General features: G+C 49.3%; 6 protein-coding genes across 6 annotated transcripts; 2 read left to right on the forward strand and 4 right to left on the reverse strand.

Annotated features, from left to right (window-relative positions):
* Positions 1-2,724: 2,724 nt before the first annotated feature.
* Positions 2,725-4,737, forward strand: ASPWEDRAFT_105665 (T6SS phospholipase effector Tle1-like catalytic domain-containing protein; the record flags this gene model as incomplete). The annotated part of the gene is made up of 2 exons (XM_040827746.1): positions 2,725-2,844; positions 2,938-4,737. 2 exons carry the CDS (start codon positions 2,725-2,727, stop codon positions 4,735-4,737), a joined length of 1,920 nt encoding a protein of 639 aa, XP_040693019.1.
* Positions 4,738-5,528: 791 nt separating this feature from the next.
* On the reverse strand, positions 5,529-7,127 carry ASPWEDRAFT_25183 (uncharacterized protein; the record flags this gene model as incomplete). Its single annotated transcript, XM_040832699.1, has 2 exons — positions 5,529-6,890; positions 6,954-7,127. The coding sequence occupies 2 exons, from the start codon at positions 7,125-7,127 to the stop codon at positions 5,529-5,531; spliced, it is 1,536 nt and encodes a 511-aa protein (XP_040693020.1).
* Positions 7,128-7,419: 292 nt separating this feature from the next.
* On the reverse strand, positions 7,420-7,796 carry ASPWEDRAFT_37109 (uncharacterized protein). Its single transcript, XM_040834607.1, has 3 exons — positions 7,774-7,796; positions 7,529-7,715; positions 7,420-7,484 (listed from the first exon to the last, which is right to left on the reverse strand). Exons 2-3 carry the CDS (start codon positions 7,664-7,666, stop codon positions 7,461-7,463), a joined length of 162 nt encoding a protein of 53 aa, XP_040693021.1. The 5' UTR covers positions 7,667-7,715; positions 7,774-7,796; the 3' UTR covers positions 7,420-7,460.
* A 1,009-nt stretch (positions 7,797-8,805) lies between these two features.
* ASPWEDRAFT_169199 (uncharacterized protein) lies at positions 8,806-9,834 on the forward strand (the record flags this gene model as incomplete). The annotated part of the gene is made up of 1 exon (XM_040830408.1): positions 8,806-9,834. One exon carries the CDS (start codon positions 8,806-8,808, stop codon positions 9,832-9,834), a length of 1,029 nt encoding a protein of 342 aa, XP_040693022.1.
* A 907-nt stretch (positions 9,835-10,741) lies between these two features.
* On the reverse strand, positions 10,742-12,335 carry ASPWEDRAFT_49363 (flavin monoamine oxidase family protein; the record flags this gene model as incomplete). The annotated part of the gene is made up of 4 exons (XM_040837270.1): positions 10,742-11,625; positions 11,682-12,070; positions 12,119-12,156; positions 12,210-12,335. 4 exons carry the CDS (start codon positions 12,333-12,335, stop codon positions 10,742-10,744), a joined length of 1,437 nt encoding a protein of 478 aa, XP_040693023.1.
* Positions 12,336-12,930: 595 nt separating this feature from the next.
* ASPWEDRAFT_37114 (homeobox domain-containing protein) lies at positions 12,931-15,272 on the reverse strand. The gene is made up of 3 exons (XM_040834608.1): positions 14,916-15,272; positions 14,737-14,848; positions 12,931-14,676 (listed from the first exon to the last, which is right to left on the reverse strand). Exons 1-3 carry the CDS (start codon positions 15,098-15,100, stop codon positions 13,198-13,200), a joined length of 1,776 nt encoding a protein of 591 aa, XP_040693024.1. The 5' UTR covers positions 15,101-15,272; the 3' UTR covers positions 12,931-13,197.
* Between the last annotated feature and the right edge of the window lie 706 nt (positions 15,273-15,978).

Raw genomic sequence — 15,978 nt, forward strand, 5'->3', positions numbered from 1 at the left:
TCCCGTTACACAGCATGACTCGATCATGGGTATTGTCACACTCAGTCGCAGGGCGTATTATTTCCCAGATAGGCTGGTAAAAATTGACACATTCCAATACAGTGGCGCACTAAGGTTTGAGCTGAGTTACTCACACCGACTTCCTAGCATAGGTAAGAATTTATTATTGTAACCTTGAAGTCAGGGTTGGCGGGCTCGCGCATGGGCGACAAAGAAGACAATCGATAGGCTGATGGCCTCAGAGAGATCTAATTGACCTGCCGACAGCAAACAGCGATTTTCCACTAGTATGACAAGCGGAGTCCAATCGGGGACGGACCATTGCTAAATTATCCACGCGTTCGTAACACGGGATGGGATCGTCGCTCTCATTTTAGACACACGCGCGAGCGCACACACAAATCAGATTATGCAACCCTTGGGAAGTTGTAAGACATAACTTAATCTGAGAGGGCGACAGGGTAAATCAAGACGACAGTTTCAGTTATGTATGTGTATTGTATACTGCAGTGGTGGAGGTGATGGAAGCAAACAGAAAGTCGGGCTTTGAAGGAGTTGTTAGCGTCGGCCTGGTTGTTCTGCCCTTGTGAAGAATCTTCAAAATCGTGGTTCAGTGATCGGTCCCAGATCGTCGAGACAAGGATGGCTGGATTTTAGCTGAAATCTCTCAGCTTTGTACGTATGTATCATGGATGTAATAATGAAACTATATCCGTGTACAATCGGTACTGCGACATCTTAGTTCCTATTTGGGTTGCGCACCTAGCTTAGGAAACGATCTCCATACACTATCCAGGGGGACGGGCTTGGCCCTAGACTCTTACCTTGTTCAGTCAGTAAAAGTACCGGACAGATGGAGTGGATATCTCATGCATACAGGACCGAGAGCATCATGACTCATGTAGTTCTCAGGATGGACATCCCTACCACACCAGATCACATATCTGCAGTCTGCACTCCGCAGAGACAACAGACCTGGCTTTAGCCTTGTGTCTTGTGAGTTTGGGCCCTTGGGTCCTGGACGATCGGGTGCTCCCGAGTGGTTCGTCACGGGTTTCCATGGAAGCATTAGCAAGGCCATTGTAGCCGCCTGAGCCCTGAGGCCAGTGAAGACGAAGATGAGGGTGAAGGTGATCCAAGGAATTATCCATCATCACCATCATCATCCTGGATATTGGATAGTGCTATCAGTCTCCCTGATCTCACCTTCGGGATTCCGGGAATTGCCCTTCGCCACTACTGCATGTTCCAAGTGAAAATCCCGACATGAATCTGGCGTTCTATCTCCATCTTAACACACAGTCCAATAGCAACATTCTAGCTGTATCCATGCTCCTGATTCATTTGTTAATTAATATGCCATTTGGTTGTCCCTCGAGGTCATGTTTACCCTCGAGACATTTATCACTTCCCCTTGCGATGTGCATCCCTTACCTTGGTTTGACCAAAGTTAATTTGATCTCTGCGGAGTTCGCTTGCTGTGATATCTAAACTGATAGCTCGAACTAGCCTTTTGTGTGCCATTCATTATTTGGGACGGCGTATCGCACTAATTAAGACCCAGTGGTCCGGTTGCTGGCAAGCCCCTTGTAAGTTCCACCTCAGGAATACTAGTGGAAGGAGATCGACAAAACATCCTGAGCGCAAATACGATTGTCAGTCTGGCCGCCTGTCCTTATTGCTTCTCATAGGTCGGTTGGCCATCCAGGTCTTGTAATGTTTGGCGGGATGTGTAAAAACCTTCTCTCCTCTTGACGGACACATGTTTTTGAAAGGCACGAGTCGAATCAATGAATTCTTAGCTATTTTCAGCTGCCCGCCCGGGATGCTCCGCAGTTAGCCGTCAATTAGCCAGTCAGCCTTTTTATCCAGAACATCACAAAGCTAAGAGGTGGGGGAGGAAAAATCCTTGAATGGAAAGAGATGACCGGTTTTGTTCCTTTTCCTTTGTTTTGTTTTGTTTTCTTTTTCTTTCTGGGGCTACTCCTGTATGTCTGGCGTTGAGTTTCTGACAGCCGCTTTTACCATATGTAGGCATGAACCAGGCTCAAGGCTGGGCTCAGTGGGCTGGGCTGAATCTGACGAGAGAACCACGCGGGTTTTCTGCCAAAAATTGGAATACGAGTGTCGAGTCCCACAGCCGTCACAGTTAGTCTGCTTTGTAATCTGTCTTGTAGGTTGTTCGATGTCAAGGATAGCAAAAGAATGTGTCCTCTAGCCTGACCAGCCAACCACCTCTCATTTCGATCCCCACTCGAGGGGTGGGCTTGACGTATCCATCGCCAAATTAGAAAAAGGCCCGCAGGTCACTTCTTTTCCACCCATGAGTTACAAGAGACAGGAGTAACCTGCTGTACCTACTGCCTAGCCTCCGTCAAGGGTGTTACCGCATGAGCATTTTTCAGCCGACGAACGAACGACGCATGTCGTAAACCCCATAGCGCCCGAGGTCCATCAACATTCAAGTGCTGAGATACTAGGTCCTGATTCGTAGTCAAGCCTTTTGGGGCCGCCTCAAGTGCTACATATCTCCTGCATGTTTATCACTTTTGACTTTGGTCAACAGCGTATATACGAGCCGTTGTCTCGCCGCGAAACGTCTTTATCTTCTTGTTTTCACGTCGTCCGCTGTTGAGTTTCTTTCCAAGCTCTCCTACTGAAGTGACAAGTCTGCAGAGTTTATGCTAGTTGCTGTGCTTGATAAAGGAAAGACAAAAACACAAAATGGAACATGCAGTCATGGGACCGGCTCCTGTGCCGAAGCAGTTCGTGTTGTGTTTTGACGGTACTGGCAACAAATTTGCGGGAGATGAATCGGACAGCAATGTGCTCAAGATCTTTCGGGTAAGTTCGATATTCTCCCCGTCGTCAAAAAGTTGAATCACGGCGACAAGGTTGGTTGCATCGAGTGCTAACGTATATGCAACACTCTTAAAGATGCTAGATCGCAGTAAAAGCCACCAGTTCCACTACTACCAGCCGGGTATTGGAACCTACGTGACCTCAAAAGGGTTTTCCAACACTGGCCGATTCCATCGGATCAGGTCTGCCTATCTGAAGGCCAAGGACTCCGCCATCGGTTCCTCGTTCGATGAGCATGTCATGGGTGGATATAAGTTCCTGATGCGATATTACACCCCTGGCGATGAAATTTATTTTATTGGATTTAGTCGAGGTTCCTATATTGCGCGCTTCTTGGCCGAAATGCTCGACTTTATCGGCTTACTCGAGGCCGGAAACGAGGAGCTTACTCGGTTCGCCTGGAAGACCTTCGCCAAATGGCAGCAACGCCGGGGCGACACGCCAGAGGAAGTTGAAGAGAAGAGGAAGATCTTCAAATATATGAAGGCATTCCGTGAAACCTTCAGTCGTCCAGTCACTCGTATCAGGTTCATGGGTCTTTTCGATACTGTCAACAGTGTACCACGGTTCGAGTCTGCTTGGATGCAGAGAAGCAAATTCCCGTATACTGCTCGCAGTTCCGCAAGGGTCATTCGACACGCCGTTGGAATCGATGAGCGCCGGGCCAAATTCCGGCAAGATCTGATCTCGGGGGCAAGACCCTGGGTCGATAAAAAGCCAAAGAAGCATGATCTTTGGCCGCTTCATCTGCACGATCTGCAGCATCATCTTCACCTCGGAGGAGAAAAGCCCGAGGAAGTGCCTTCCATCGTTGTGAACGACGGTACCAGTGGGCAGAATAACACGAACAATACCGCACCAGAACAGGGCCAGGGAGATGCCGAGTCGTTTTACCGCGTTTCACACAGATTGCATCATGAAAACAATCGATACCGCGCACCTTCACCCTCCAAGAGTCGGAAACCCAGTTTGGCTGTCCCACTTCCGACTGCATCCACCGAGGATTTAACCTCTATTAAAAGTGGACATTCGGGGATCTCCCTTCAAATCCCTGGTGCAGCCAGTGATGAGGACGATGATGACGAAGTTGGCCAAGACGTCCAAGAGGTGTGGTTCCCCGGCTGCCATGCTGACATTGGTGGCGGTTGGGGGCTCAGTAAAGACGAAGATTGGTCACTCAGCCACGCGCCTTTGGTCTGGATGGTGCAGGAAGCGCAGCGTGCAGGCCTTCAATTCGACACTGAAAAGCTTAAGCAGTTCGAGTGTTGCGAAGAATTCGATGGCCAGTACTCCCCCGTTCGGGGAAGATTCTTCCATAACCGTCATGCCCACAGGTCAACTCATCACCACGATCATCTCAGCCCCGAACAGGCAAACACTGAGCGGGAGGCCTTTGACCTGGCTTTCAATGGTGGGGACGAAAAACAGCAGTCTCCTTCGAGTTACAACTACCATAAAGCCCTTGAACTTGCCAGCACCAAGGGATTGATACATGACTGTCTGTCGTTCAACAATGGCTTGCCGCCTTTGTCCGTGATTACATGGCGGTTGATGGAGTATCTTCCGTTCCGTCGAATGGACCTGCAGTCAGATGGGTCCTGGAAGCCAATCAGATGGCCGCTTCCGTGTGGCGAAGTGCGTGATATCCCCGCTGATGCTCAAATTCATGTCTCTGCCATTCGCCGTATGGAGGCCGATCAAAATTACCGCCCAGGTAATCTGATTGTCGGAGGAGGTGGACGAGGTATCAGGGTCGCCCCTCCGGAGTATGGAATTGGAGAATGGACAATCAAGGCTCACCCAGGAGATCCTGTGAAGCAGGTTTATGTGCGAACTCACCCGCCAAATTTGTGCAAGGATGATGACCACCAGTAACAATGTCATTGAGATGGTGGAATGCCAGTGCCCTTGTCAATAAAGTTGTGGATGGACCTCACACCTCTGGCTTTCTTTGGTTTCTTTTTCATTTCTTTTTCATATATTTCCTTTGTTTCTCTCTTGGGAAGGACTTGTCGCTTTACCCACGCCTCTCTTTGATCAAAAATAATACTGATGTAATAATGCGTCTCTCAGTTAATAGTTATTGATGAATGTGATACCTATGTTGATTTTGCAAACTGTTAGTTGCTAGAGGACAAGCCATGTCGGCAAGACTTAAAGTTTTGGGTAACGTACCTCGATACCTACGTCTGCCAGTCGAGACGTGTTCCTGGGTAATGGAAAACGCCTCCCCGTTGATGCAGCTGCATGTCAAGGATGCGACAAGAAAAGCCACTCTTTTCTCATCATTGTCGTGATGGAGAGGTTGATGGAACGAAGGTTGCGTGAGACGAGCAGGAAGAAATCCGGATCTTGCACGTGCGTAGGGCTTTGTCGAATTAGGAAAGACCACCACACCAGGGTCTCGGGCCACACTCTTTTTGCCTGAGGCTCATGCTTGAAATCAGTCTGATCAGCTACTTGGTGTGGATTGTTATCTGCGCTCATTTACCCGATATCCAACTTTCCTGGAACGCTCGTTAGGCCGATTTGAGTTTTATGTATTGGGGAATATTGTGAACATGTGGATCTCATTTGACTAGGAACTAGGATGAACAAATGAACAAAAGATATAGCATAGAATTGCCAGTCAGGGGAATCCCCAGGAAATCCCATAAGGCAATTGCTTAATACGCAGGCAAGGAGCTAAACCAGGACTTATAGAGCGCAACCTTAGCATGCGAAGCCACAGGAATACTACTCCATCCATTACCAACATGCTGTACAAGTTCATCCGAAGTCGCGGCGGGCCATTCAGGAAGGTTGTCTCCATTAGGGTTACCATGCTTGATGAAGTTGACCCAGTACCCGTTCATCTTGGCTGCAATGGCATAGTCCTCCTCAGTCCATGGCAAGTCCGTACCGTAGAGATTATTCAGGACATAGTTGATCTCGGACTCGTGGTAGGCACCCTGGTCTTGTCCTGGAGGCGCATGGTCCCAGATGTAAGTGTAGACAGGGCTTTCTGCGGTAGTGGCCCAGAGCTCTGCCCAGAGCCAGGTGCCAACCTTGGACCGATCAGTAAACTGAGAGTTGTAAGCACCCGATGCGCGCGTCGAGTTGCTGGCCGAGTACAGGGCAAGGAATTCGGTCGACCAGTTGCCACTATAGGTTTCCTTCAGGTCTTCATGGTATTCTGAAACAGAGATGTTCAGACCGTAGCTAGCACCACTCTCGTCCTTAGTATTACCGGTGATAATTGGCACGTCATTGGCAGCACCCTTGATCAAGGTGTTGTAGTAGGTATCAGGCATGGCATAATAATCGAGAGTTGCGGTGAAGCTCCACTCGCTAGAGCTTCCAAAGGTTTGAAGGGACTCGATAAGGTCGTCCATTGGGAGCTGACGCATCTCTGCAATGGTGCTCACATTTTTGCTGGCAGTGTAATTGAGTCCCTGCGAGACTGCATTCTCGAGCGTATTGTAGCCCTCTGCCAGACTGGTGCAGAGGGGATCATGGGGGTCGCGAACACCACTCTCAATGATGGCCCCCGCAATAAGGCCCTTGGTTAGCGGGCTGTTGAGCATGTGCTGGGTTGCTGCTGAACCGGCTGATTGACCCATAACTGTGATGCTGTCCGGATCGCCCCCGAACGCGGCGATGTTTGCATGAACCCACTTCAAGGCAGCGAACTGATCAAGCATGCCCCAATTTCCGGAGCTGTTGGAACCAGTCACTGCAGCAAATTCTTCATTCAGTTCGGGGTGTGCCAGCCAGTCAAGTGAGCCAGTGCGGTAATTGTAATTGACGTAGACAACGCCTTTATCTGCCATGCCACCGCCATCAAATAAAGCGTCCGCGGCAGTCGACATGGCAGGATAGCTCCACAGAACAACAGGGAGATTGGCATCAGTTGAGTTTGCTGCGCTCCAGATGTTCAGATTCAGGCTGTCCTCGTCAATGGTGTACCCGTTACCACCACTGGTGGCGGAGGGACAGATATTGCCAAAAGACTTGGCGTCAAGGGTAGTATTCCATGGGCTTGCTGGCTAGGGAGCTTTCCAGCGGTTTTGCCCTCCAGTATTTGCAGCGAAGGGGATGCCCTTCCAGACGGTAATGTCCCTCCAGTTGGTCAGGTTTCCTCTGGGGGCGCTGTTGAAGGCTGGATAGCCCTGGATCTTGCCGTAATTGGTCTCAATCACTATATCGTATAGTGCAGCAGCGGTAAAGGGAACGAAACCCAAGAAGAACGCCGCGGCCAGCCGGGTCGATCGGGTCGAGCGCATGTTTGTTAATGCCGTGGTCCAGTTAGATGTATGAAGAACAAAGTCTCCTGGGAGGGAAAACAAATCATTTTTAAACCCCGTCTTCCATGAGTTAAAATGCCTCAAAGACTCGTCACGGTTTGGTGTAGAAGATCCTCAAGTCCGAGAGGCATGTACGCCAACTCATGGATCGGGACATATTCAAGCACCGATTCGATTTGAAATGCATCACACAGTGATTGATACCGGGTGGAAGGTCGGAGACAAGGGGATCGACTCGGTCTCATTGACTCTTTACAGCTGACGATTTCTGGTGTGACGTCTTATGCCGGGTGCATGTGTTGAATTCGGAGATCACAGCGATTCGGTTTTTAGGGCCTATCCAGGTTAGATCAGATCATTGTGAAGAGAGCGGGTATTACATGTAGTCTGCAGGATGATGTACAATCTTTGTGATAGAGCAGACACCTTGAAGGCCCTGTAGTCGTCTGCTCTCTGCTGGATAGGAACTGACTTGGATGAAAGCTTGTGGAGGATTTCCTGGTCACTGCATACTGCATGGTGGGAGAAAGTCACATGGCGTACCAATTGGGAAAGGCGTCAGTCTCTCTGGATTTGCAGTCAGTCTTCAGTTGCCCTCAGAAATCATGATTCAGGCTCAGAATCCCTCGTTTTCTCTGCTCAGTGACTGGTGACATCCAGAATGATTCGATTCAACCGGTCGCTGAACGTGCGGACTGCGGAGTCAAGGCTATCCAACATCAGGCGCTGGGCGCAAAGGGAACTATCTAAAATCGTTACAAACTATGGGAAAACTATGAGAATTGGGCATCAAGAAAAGAAGAGGATACGATGGATGACCATCATCGATGATGCGTAGAATGACTGAATATCGAGTAGTCTAGGGAATGAGGCTGGTTGGTTTCGTCGAGGACACCGGCTATGATGGCTATATCCAAGGCTGACCAGAGACAGGGGAATAGCCTCAAGCCTTCAATTTCCAGCAGCAGACCCCATGTCCCGCATAAACCAATAACACCACCGATCATTTTAGAGACAAGCCCAATATAGACCATCTGGATGCGATTGGCGCTGCTCCCTGTCGGTGGGAATGCAAAGAGTCGAATCGTGGCCCTCCGCCTGTCGGTTTTCTCCGGTTTCACGATGTACTCCTTTTTTTTTATTTTTATTCTTCAATAATGGCTGTTCTATATTCGCCTCGCCTTCTGCTCGTTTGCTCTCCTTTCCCCTCCTTTTTCTCCTCCTCGAGCTCTCCATCTTCTCCATCTTCAATTCCCTCAACCCTGGCTTTTCCGCTCCCGACCCTCGGTCTGTTTCGCCAACCTAACCCCGTTCGCTGCTGGTCTGCGCTTCTTCTCATCTTTGACCTCACCACTTTTTCTTCTTCTCTTCCATCTTCCATTTTCTTCCGACTTATCCGTTCTTCATCCAGTGTCACTCTGACTGTGCGGATTTTTCATCCTCGAGATCTGAGCTCCTGCTCTCCACAAAACTCTCATTTTGCCTGTCCCTTTCGAGTCCGGACTTTGGTCGAACCCCCCAGCTTGTCCCATCTTTCCCCCCTCCGTCCGAAACTCCTCAAGCATGCGGTCCGATCTAGCTCGATAAATTGGGAAGAGAATTCTGCAAAGGCAGATAGAAAAGAAAAACACAAAAATCACATAAAAAAACAACAACTATGGAAGCGTCGCAACTCCCTCCGGAGAGGATCATGCTTCCTCCCAGCCCAGCCGAATCCGTCGAGTCGGTCGACTCAACAGCGACTGCAACGGAAAGAGAAAGAGGGAAGGCAGAACGCGCCGAGGACGTCATGATAACCTTATCTGTTACCCCCGAACGACCAGCTCCATCGCGAACCACTCGTCCTCCGTTTCCTCGGTCACATTTTCGATCTCGATCGCTGGCTGAAGTTCCGGGTGTACCCCCCATGATGCGCGCTCACTCCTCCCCGGGGTTGGACTCCCGGGGACGATATATATTCGTCAACGGCCATGGAATGCCCACCAACCTGCCTGATACTCCTTCCAAACGCTTCGTGCCTTTGCAGGTCGCAACCGCAGAGAACTTCCAGGACAGGATGGGATCGCTGAACATCTCGTCGGAGACCATTTCCGAACACGCCGTGCTCGATACTCCAATGAGATCACCTTCGTACCAGGGGGAATCGCACGCCACCTCGCCGGTGATGGTTCCGCATCACACTTTCCCCCGTATGGGCCGTCGGCGACCCACGTCTCCCCTCAATTTCCACACCATGAATGGGAATAATCAGCCTGTCAGCAGCCCTCCATCTGGGCATTCTTCGCCAATGATGATTGGCACGAAATACAACGAGTCCTTCCCAGGTTATTCGGCATCTTCCAACTCATCCATGCCTTCGACGCCAACGAGTCTCCGGTCTCGAAGCCCGAGTATCTCCTCGTTAGAAACAATTCCCGATATCCCCGATGCAGAAGCCGCGGCCACAGAGGCGGATCAGATCGCAGCATTGAAGATGGCAGCCGATAAAGCAGATGAAGCAGAATCGGCCAACAACAGTGGAACCAGGCGACGTGGGACGTCAGACGCCTCGGGGCCTTCTGCCTTCCCAACCATGCGGGCTGGATCGGGAGGATACGCTGCTCGAGCCGATAAGAGAAAACGTTGGAGTGTCTGCGGAGCAGAACGTCGCCAGGATTTGGACTTGGAAACTATCTGGGAAGATTAAAATGTACCGACTGTATCCAACTCGAAATTGATATCCTACTCAAAGGGAGAAAGGGCCATACTCCCAAAATATCGGACTCGGCAACATACCCAGATCGCTTGATCACTTTTCATCAACCGAAGTGCCATGAGGTCAACAGATGCTCTTTACCAACCAGGCGGGAGAGCTTGATATAACCGCACACAACGCCAGCCTTCTTGCTCGCTTTTGATGCTGGAGGATTGGTCAATCTTGTGGAGCTATAATCCCAATCATCAATTCATGCACACTACTTCACGGGATTCCTGGAGCTCAGAACTGCGAGACTTGCTCCTTCAACAAGTGTCTTGCCTATCACCATGGAGCCAAATACACTGTACCATATGCTTGATTTGAGCTGCGCAAAGTTGACTTTCTACCCTTTGGTCTGGCGCTCGACTCAGAAATTTGCAGATACCCCTTACTGTCCTTTACTTGTATTACCTGTCACTGTTGCTCTGTTTTTCCAATTGTCAAATCCATTTTAACTGCGGAGTTTTCGGGGTCGCGCAGGTTCGTCGATGGCGCTCTGTCATTCATGCGTTGGTTTCATGTGTGATGCAGCCTGCTGTATAACCACTGTACTTGAATTTTCCCATTCCTGCTTCATCATTTTATCCTCTGATTCGCTGTGATATTTTTGAAGAGCATTCGTTTTGTTATTAGTTCTAGGGCTGGCCCTTGATTGTGTTTGGCTTAGAATGGCTCTCGTGTGTTTTTGCTCCATGATTATCTGTGTAAATATTATGTGTCTCTATCACAATGATACATATTACTTGAACTTCGGTGTTCGAGTTTCTATAAACAGGTGTAGTTAAACTTCATTGTTTAATGTTGTCAGTGCCATTCCCCACCCCTTTTGATACAGTATGTCCATCACATCTATAAATCAAGCAGTCTCTAACCCATAAACCCCCAAAACCTGCCTCGCAGCACGCTCACCACTCACATACGCCCCAGTCGTCGTGCCCAACGCCACGAACGGCGCCGTGTGCTCTCCAGCAAACCACACCGCTCGCTCCGCCTGTCCAACATGGAGAACCTCAACATCCTTATCACCCTCCTCAAGACCGACCTGGAAGTTACTGTACGAGCCGTGGCCCGCGTACGGGTCATTCTGCCACTGTGTAGCTAGGAAGGCTCGCGGTTTGCAATCCGACGAAGTGGGAGAGTAACCGTGTAAGCGGGAGTAGAAGGGGTGGAAGATGGAGTTTAGGGTGTTGTAGTATTCATCAGAGGAAGTGGGGAGATTAGAGATCTTTGAAACGATGTGCGAGGCGCATGGGCCGTTGATGTAGAATAGTAGAGTTGGGTGAGCGTGAGGAGCAGGGAAGTTGGCGAGGGAGAAACAGTCCTGATTCCATGTGATATCCTGAGGATGTTGGTCGTAGGATGGGTTGAGGAAATGGGCGAAAGAAGGGTTCGTGGTCGGGGTGTGCCAGAATGCTCGTGGGAATGTTATATAGACCTTTTCGAGCCGGCCGTATGATAGACTGTTGATGGCTTGGGAGAGGCGCGGGGGAAGGGCTGGGTTGAATGCGGATTGATTTCGTTTGAGCCAGCCCAGAGGGCAGGTTACAACTACTTCGTCGAAGGTATGGCTTTCTCCGGCTGCGGTGGTTAGTGTGATTGAGTGACGCTCGTGTGAGTTATTGCGGGGGGTTGATTCGATTTTGACAACTGGTTGGTTGAGACGGATATCAGCTCGTTGACGTGCTGCTGTTGAGATATTATCGAGGATTTTCTTATACGTGGATGCCACGAAGAAATTACCTGCAATGGCTTATCAGCAAATGACGTTAAATTCAATAAATGAAGAGAAAGCGTACTTCCATCCACGCATTGTTCCAGGTGAAAGAATCTCAAACTCTGCCTATCAACCGGATCTCCCACGTACGATGCCCATATATTGCTGATTCCGATACATGCACTCTTTTCCTCGGGGGTGAAACCTGTCTTTTCCAGCTTCTCCCTCAAAAAGTCAAGCAAGCTCCGATCTGCTGGGATAGAGTCCTGATTCTTTTTGCTATACGCGAAGCCCTCCTCTACAGTCGTCCACATAAACTCGGAAGCCTTGATGGCAGTTTTTTGATCGAGTGGCGTTCCATCTGGCGAGAATATCACTTGTTCTTCTTCGAATTCAGCCAGTGTCGCGTTTACTGATTCAGCGATGGTGTTGATCGGGTTGTCTTCAGTGCCGTGTATCCAATTTGGGCCACTTTAGAGATCAGTTTAATGAAAGACAAGAGACAAGAGAGAGAATTACAGGTCTATCGAGTGACCTCCAACCTGAGTCTGAGAAACCTTCTCGGTGTTAATTTATTTGCCATCGAATATGGTGGTATTTGTTAACACACCCTTCCTCCAATTCGGTCTCTAGCCTCAAGAATAGTCACTCGAGCACCCTTTTGTGTCAGAATGTCTGCACATCTCAGTCCCGAAAGACCAGCTCCGATGATAGCCACATGAGGGGGTTTAGCCATGGTGGTGATGGCTTTTTGATAGCCAGGCCACCGAGATCGAGAAATGTGGGTTTCAGCTATTGGGGGTTGACGGGTCTTATGATCGGATTGTTAGCTTAGTTCCTATTCCAAGGCAATTGTGCTTAATGTTTTTTTTTTCTTTTTTCTTTTTTCTTTTTTCTTTTTTATTTTTTATTTTTTATTTTTTCTTTTTTCTCCAATTTGTACGGAAGATCGTAGCTAGCAGATATCTGCAAGATACAGCTATTCCCGCTGATAATAGTAGATGCATCCTCGTCAAACGGCATTGCGGGCTTATCGGCGGAGCATTACGGAGTACTTACCCTGAAAATAAGATTCCTGCATCCCAAGGAACGAAGAATCGACGAAGAATTGCACATTCAGATGCAAACGCTGTGGTTGATGGGAAGGAAGAACCTGGGATGAAGCCAAAGAAATCACCTGCCAGGCGCACAGACCACGTGCGTCGCTCTCCTCCAGGGATGCTCGATTCGATCTTCTTTATTCCATCTTCTTGATGTCCTCCGACCGGGGAAAAAGATTGTTTGACAGTCATTTATTGATATTCATTGCTGAATTATTCTGAAAAATTACATCTGGATATCTATACAGCCCGACTCGATACAGGCAGGCTTCATCATCAATGATAGACAGTGGTCAAGAGCTGGACCAAACAGAGGGGGAATGACAGTTGAATCGTTACAAGATGAGCATCACTCACACATCATACATGCAATTGCCGCTTGCTAGCTTGCAGCTTCCAAACATTTGAACAAGGGAATAAAAAAGAAGAAGAAAAAAGTGACAAAGGGAATGGGACAAAGGAAATGTCGTATCGAAGAGATAGGGGGTTGAAGACCTCCTATTTCCATGCACCTTGGCTCAGTGATAATAAGCCTTGGATGCAATCGAGGTCTTCCTCTTGACTGGCACCGTTTCCACCAGCCATGAATGCAGAAATATCAGCTCCCAGCTCCGGCATGGACTTGCCACCGGCTTTGTGCTGTGACCCCTGCGTTAGGCGGGATCGTCTGCCTGCAGTTGTGAGATTTTTATTGGCTCGGCCTTCTCTGCCATTGGCTTCTTTAAGCACCGGTCGTTGAGTATTATGAGAAGCAGCCCGTCGACGGACATGGGAGGTTCTGGTTCCCGGAATCCAGTTCTCCTTGTCGGAATCGCCAAGTTGCAGCTCCAAGTCCTCATCGTCTTTTTTGCTACTTGAAAATAACTTGGAGCTTTTCTGCGAGGGAGTCTTGTCGTTCAAGGCCCCTCGGCTCTCGAGCCGACCCAGCGACGAAACGGTGCGCGAGATCTTTCGTCTCTTTTCCCCTGCTTGTTGAGGCACCGGTGTGTTCAATAGATCCGGATTTCTAGATGCCAGGGCATTTTGTCTCGCTGACAAGCTTCGAGTCAAAGAACGCTGGCCCCGAGAGCGGAAAAGTCCAGGGGAATCCATGTGGGGTGCACTTTGGGCACTAGTTGGTGTCGACAAGGCGCTTCTTGCATCGGTGTCGAAGAAAGACTCCCAGTTACGGGGGTCGCGTGATCTTCCGAAAGTCCTCTCCTTCTCCGGCATACCAGCCCGCGGTGTTGCAAGGACGACCGCACTGTTGCTCCTTCGGAGCCCTGCAAATCGGGACTTTCGAGTCGAAAACATGGAAATGCGGTTTTTGGACGGGGAAGGCTCATCATCAGCACGGATGACTGCTTTTCCGTCCGAGGACATGGCAATCCTGAGGGAATTCCGTCCTTTGGGGGGAGACGGTGTCATTTCGTCCTCCTTCCGTACCATCGCTTCCCCGTCGAAGGACAGCGACAGTCGTAACGATGGCGGTGATCTTATGTTCTGTAGCTGACCTGCTCCCGATGGCAGCTGTGCATCCGAGCCATCACCACGCAGATCCGTAACAGATCGCTTCCTCTTGGCCGAGTTCGGGTGCGATTCTTCGGTTTGTACTTGACTGGGGTTCTGAGCTGGATCGGACTCTGTGGGTATTTCGTTCGAGGGTTGTGATTGCTGGAGTTTGTTGTCGGAAGACGCAGACTCCACACTTGTTTGAGAGCTCGGGAGAATCTGCTCAGGCTCGTCCTTGTCTCCAGCAACGACGTCCGACTCAAAAGATGACTGCACTCCTTCCTCCGGCAACCGTGCCGCAAGATCCTTGCCCTGGTCATGATCATCAAGTTCCGCCCCGCTAGAAGAGCCCGGCTCTGCAGAAATATCGTCGCTGGCGGGTTGTCTTAACGGATCGGAATCGCCAGATCGGGGAGCGAGAAGTTCGTGAGGTTGAAGAGGTTTAGATTTCCGGCGATCATTTTGACGACGATTTTGAAACCAGATCTAAAGAAATGCATGGTTAAGATGAAAGATTCGCGGTGGTTGCATTATGATCCCACGTACCTGCACTTCCTTTTCGCCCAGAGAGACGCGACTGACTATACTAGCGCGGGCCGCCTTGTCGGGTTTGGGGTGACGTTGATATTCAGCCTCGAGGATTGCATGGTCTTCGGGACTATATCACAAGATTGATCAGTATATAAGAGGGTAGATGGGGTGGTCATAGAGCAGTGGGGCCATACCTAGTTCGACGACGTTTCTGACGGGCGAGCAATTTGTTATCGACGCGCGGGGGAAGGTTCTGGGTGAGGGTCTTTTGAGAATGGACGAGAAAGGCGTAATTGAGAGCAGCAGCAGCAGACTCGGATGCCTGAACTGATGGCGGAGAGGAAGAGGGTGCCGCAACAGAAGGCTCCGGGTCAGACATGGCGGAGTCAAGATCGGATCATTAAGACGATAGAGTAGACTCGAAGGGTAGTAGTGAGTGGAATACTCTATCAGAAACAGACAGCAGACAGAAAGAAGAAAGAAAGAAAGAAAGAACGAGACCCTTGCTGGAGACCCTTGCCTAGGAAAGGGAGAAGAAAGATCTAGAGAAGAGAAAAAGGTCGAGATGTCGTGCTGTCTTGAAATTAAAAAAAAAAGCGTAGTATCTCGACTAATCGCGTCGTCGCGATGTGGACGCGGACAGCGCACCGTGCATTGGAGGCGTTCCGAACCCACTCGCTCCACGAGGGATCACCATTACGACTTGACTGGGTGATTTCTATTCAGATTGATGAATTATGAATCTACGGAGTATCTTGTGCTTTAACTATATGGTTACTTTGTCAGTTAATGAATTGACTGGTTAGAACTACTACTACTACTACTGGCGTGGCAGTACTACTACAGCCAGTAATCGATCAAAGAGGATAAAGAGCATTAAATCAGATGACAGTTCAACTGTAAACAGTCAGTGCCTGTCAAATAATACTCCTAAATCTACAATCATCGCATCTGATATTATTCCCTCAACGCAAGGGATTTCTCTAACATACTGCATGGTATTTTCTGTCTTACAATCTTTACAATTTCAGAACGTCGCGTGGAGACGCGCCGAACGCGATGTCACGTGGGAGGGGCTGTATAGTACAGTATTCAATGCAACATTCCAACAGATAGAGACAGGATCAATTATCCAGTAATAAAATTTTATATCGATCAGATGAGGAATGTTGCTATTCATAGTGAGATGATATTCTAACAGATGACAGTCCATGTGCCTCATTATGGCATCCAGATCACTCCACAAGGTTGGCACAT

Source organism: Aspergillus wentii (assembly GCF_001890725.1).
Source record: "Aspergillus wentii DTO 134E9 unplaced genomic scaffold ASPWEscaffold_2, whole genome shotgun sequence".
Classification (NCBI taxonomy): Eukaryota; Fungi; Ascomycota; class Eurotiomycetes; order Eurotiales; family Aspergillaceae; genus Aspergillus; species Aspergillus wentii.

Coding starts and splice junctions, on each gene's coding strand:
- ASPWEDRAFT_37109 (XM_040834607.1), bottom strand. CDS start 7,666: ATGCAGTATGCAGTGACCAGGAAATCCTCCACAAGCTTTCATCCAAGT. Junction 7,485..7,528: donor CATCATCCTGCAGACTACAT/GTAATACCCGCT, acceptor TAACCTGGATAG/GCCCTAAAAACCGAATCGCT.
- ASPWEDRAFT_37114 (XM_040834608.1), bottom strand. CDS start 15,100: ATGTCTGACCCGGAGCCTTCTGTTGCGGCACCCTCTTCCTCTCCGCCA. Junction 14,849..14,915: donor CAGAAACGTCGTCGAACTAG/GTATGGCCCCAC, acceptor CTTGTGATATAG/TCCCGAAGACCATGCAATCC. Junction 14,677..14,736: donor TGGGCGAAAAGGAAGTGCAG/GTACGTGGGATC, acceptor GCATTTCTTTAG/ATCTGGTTTCAAAATCGTCG.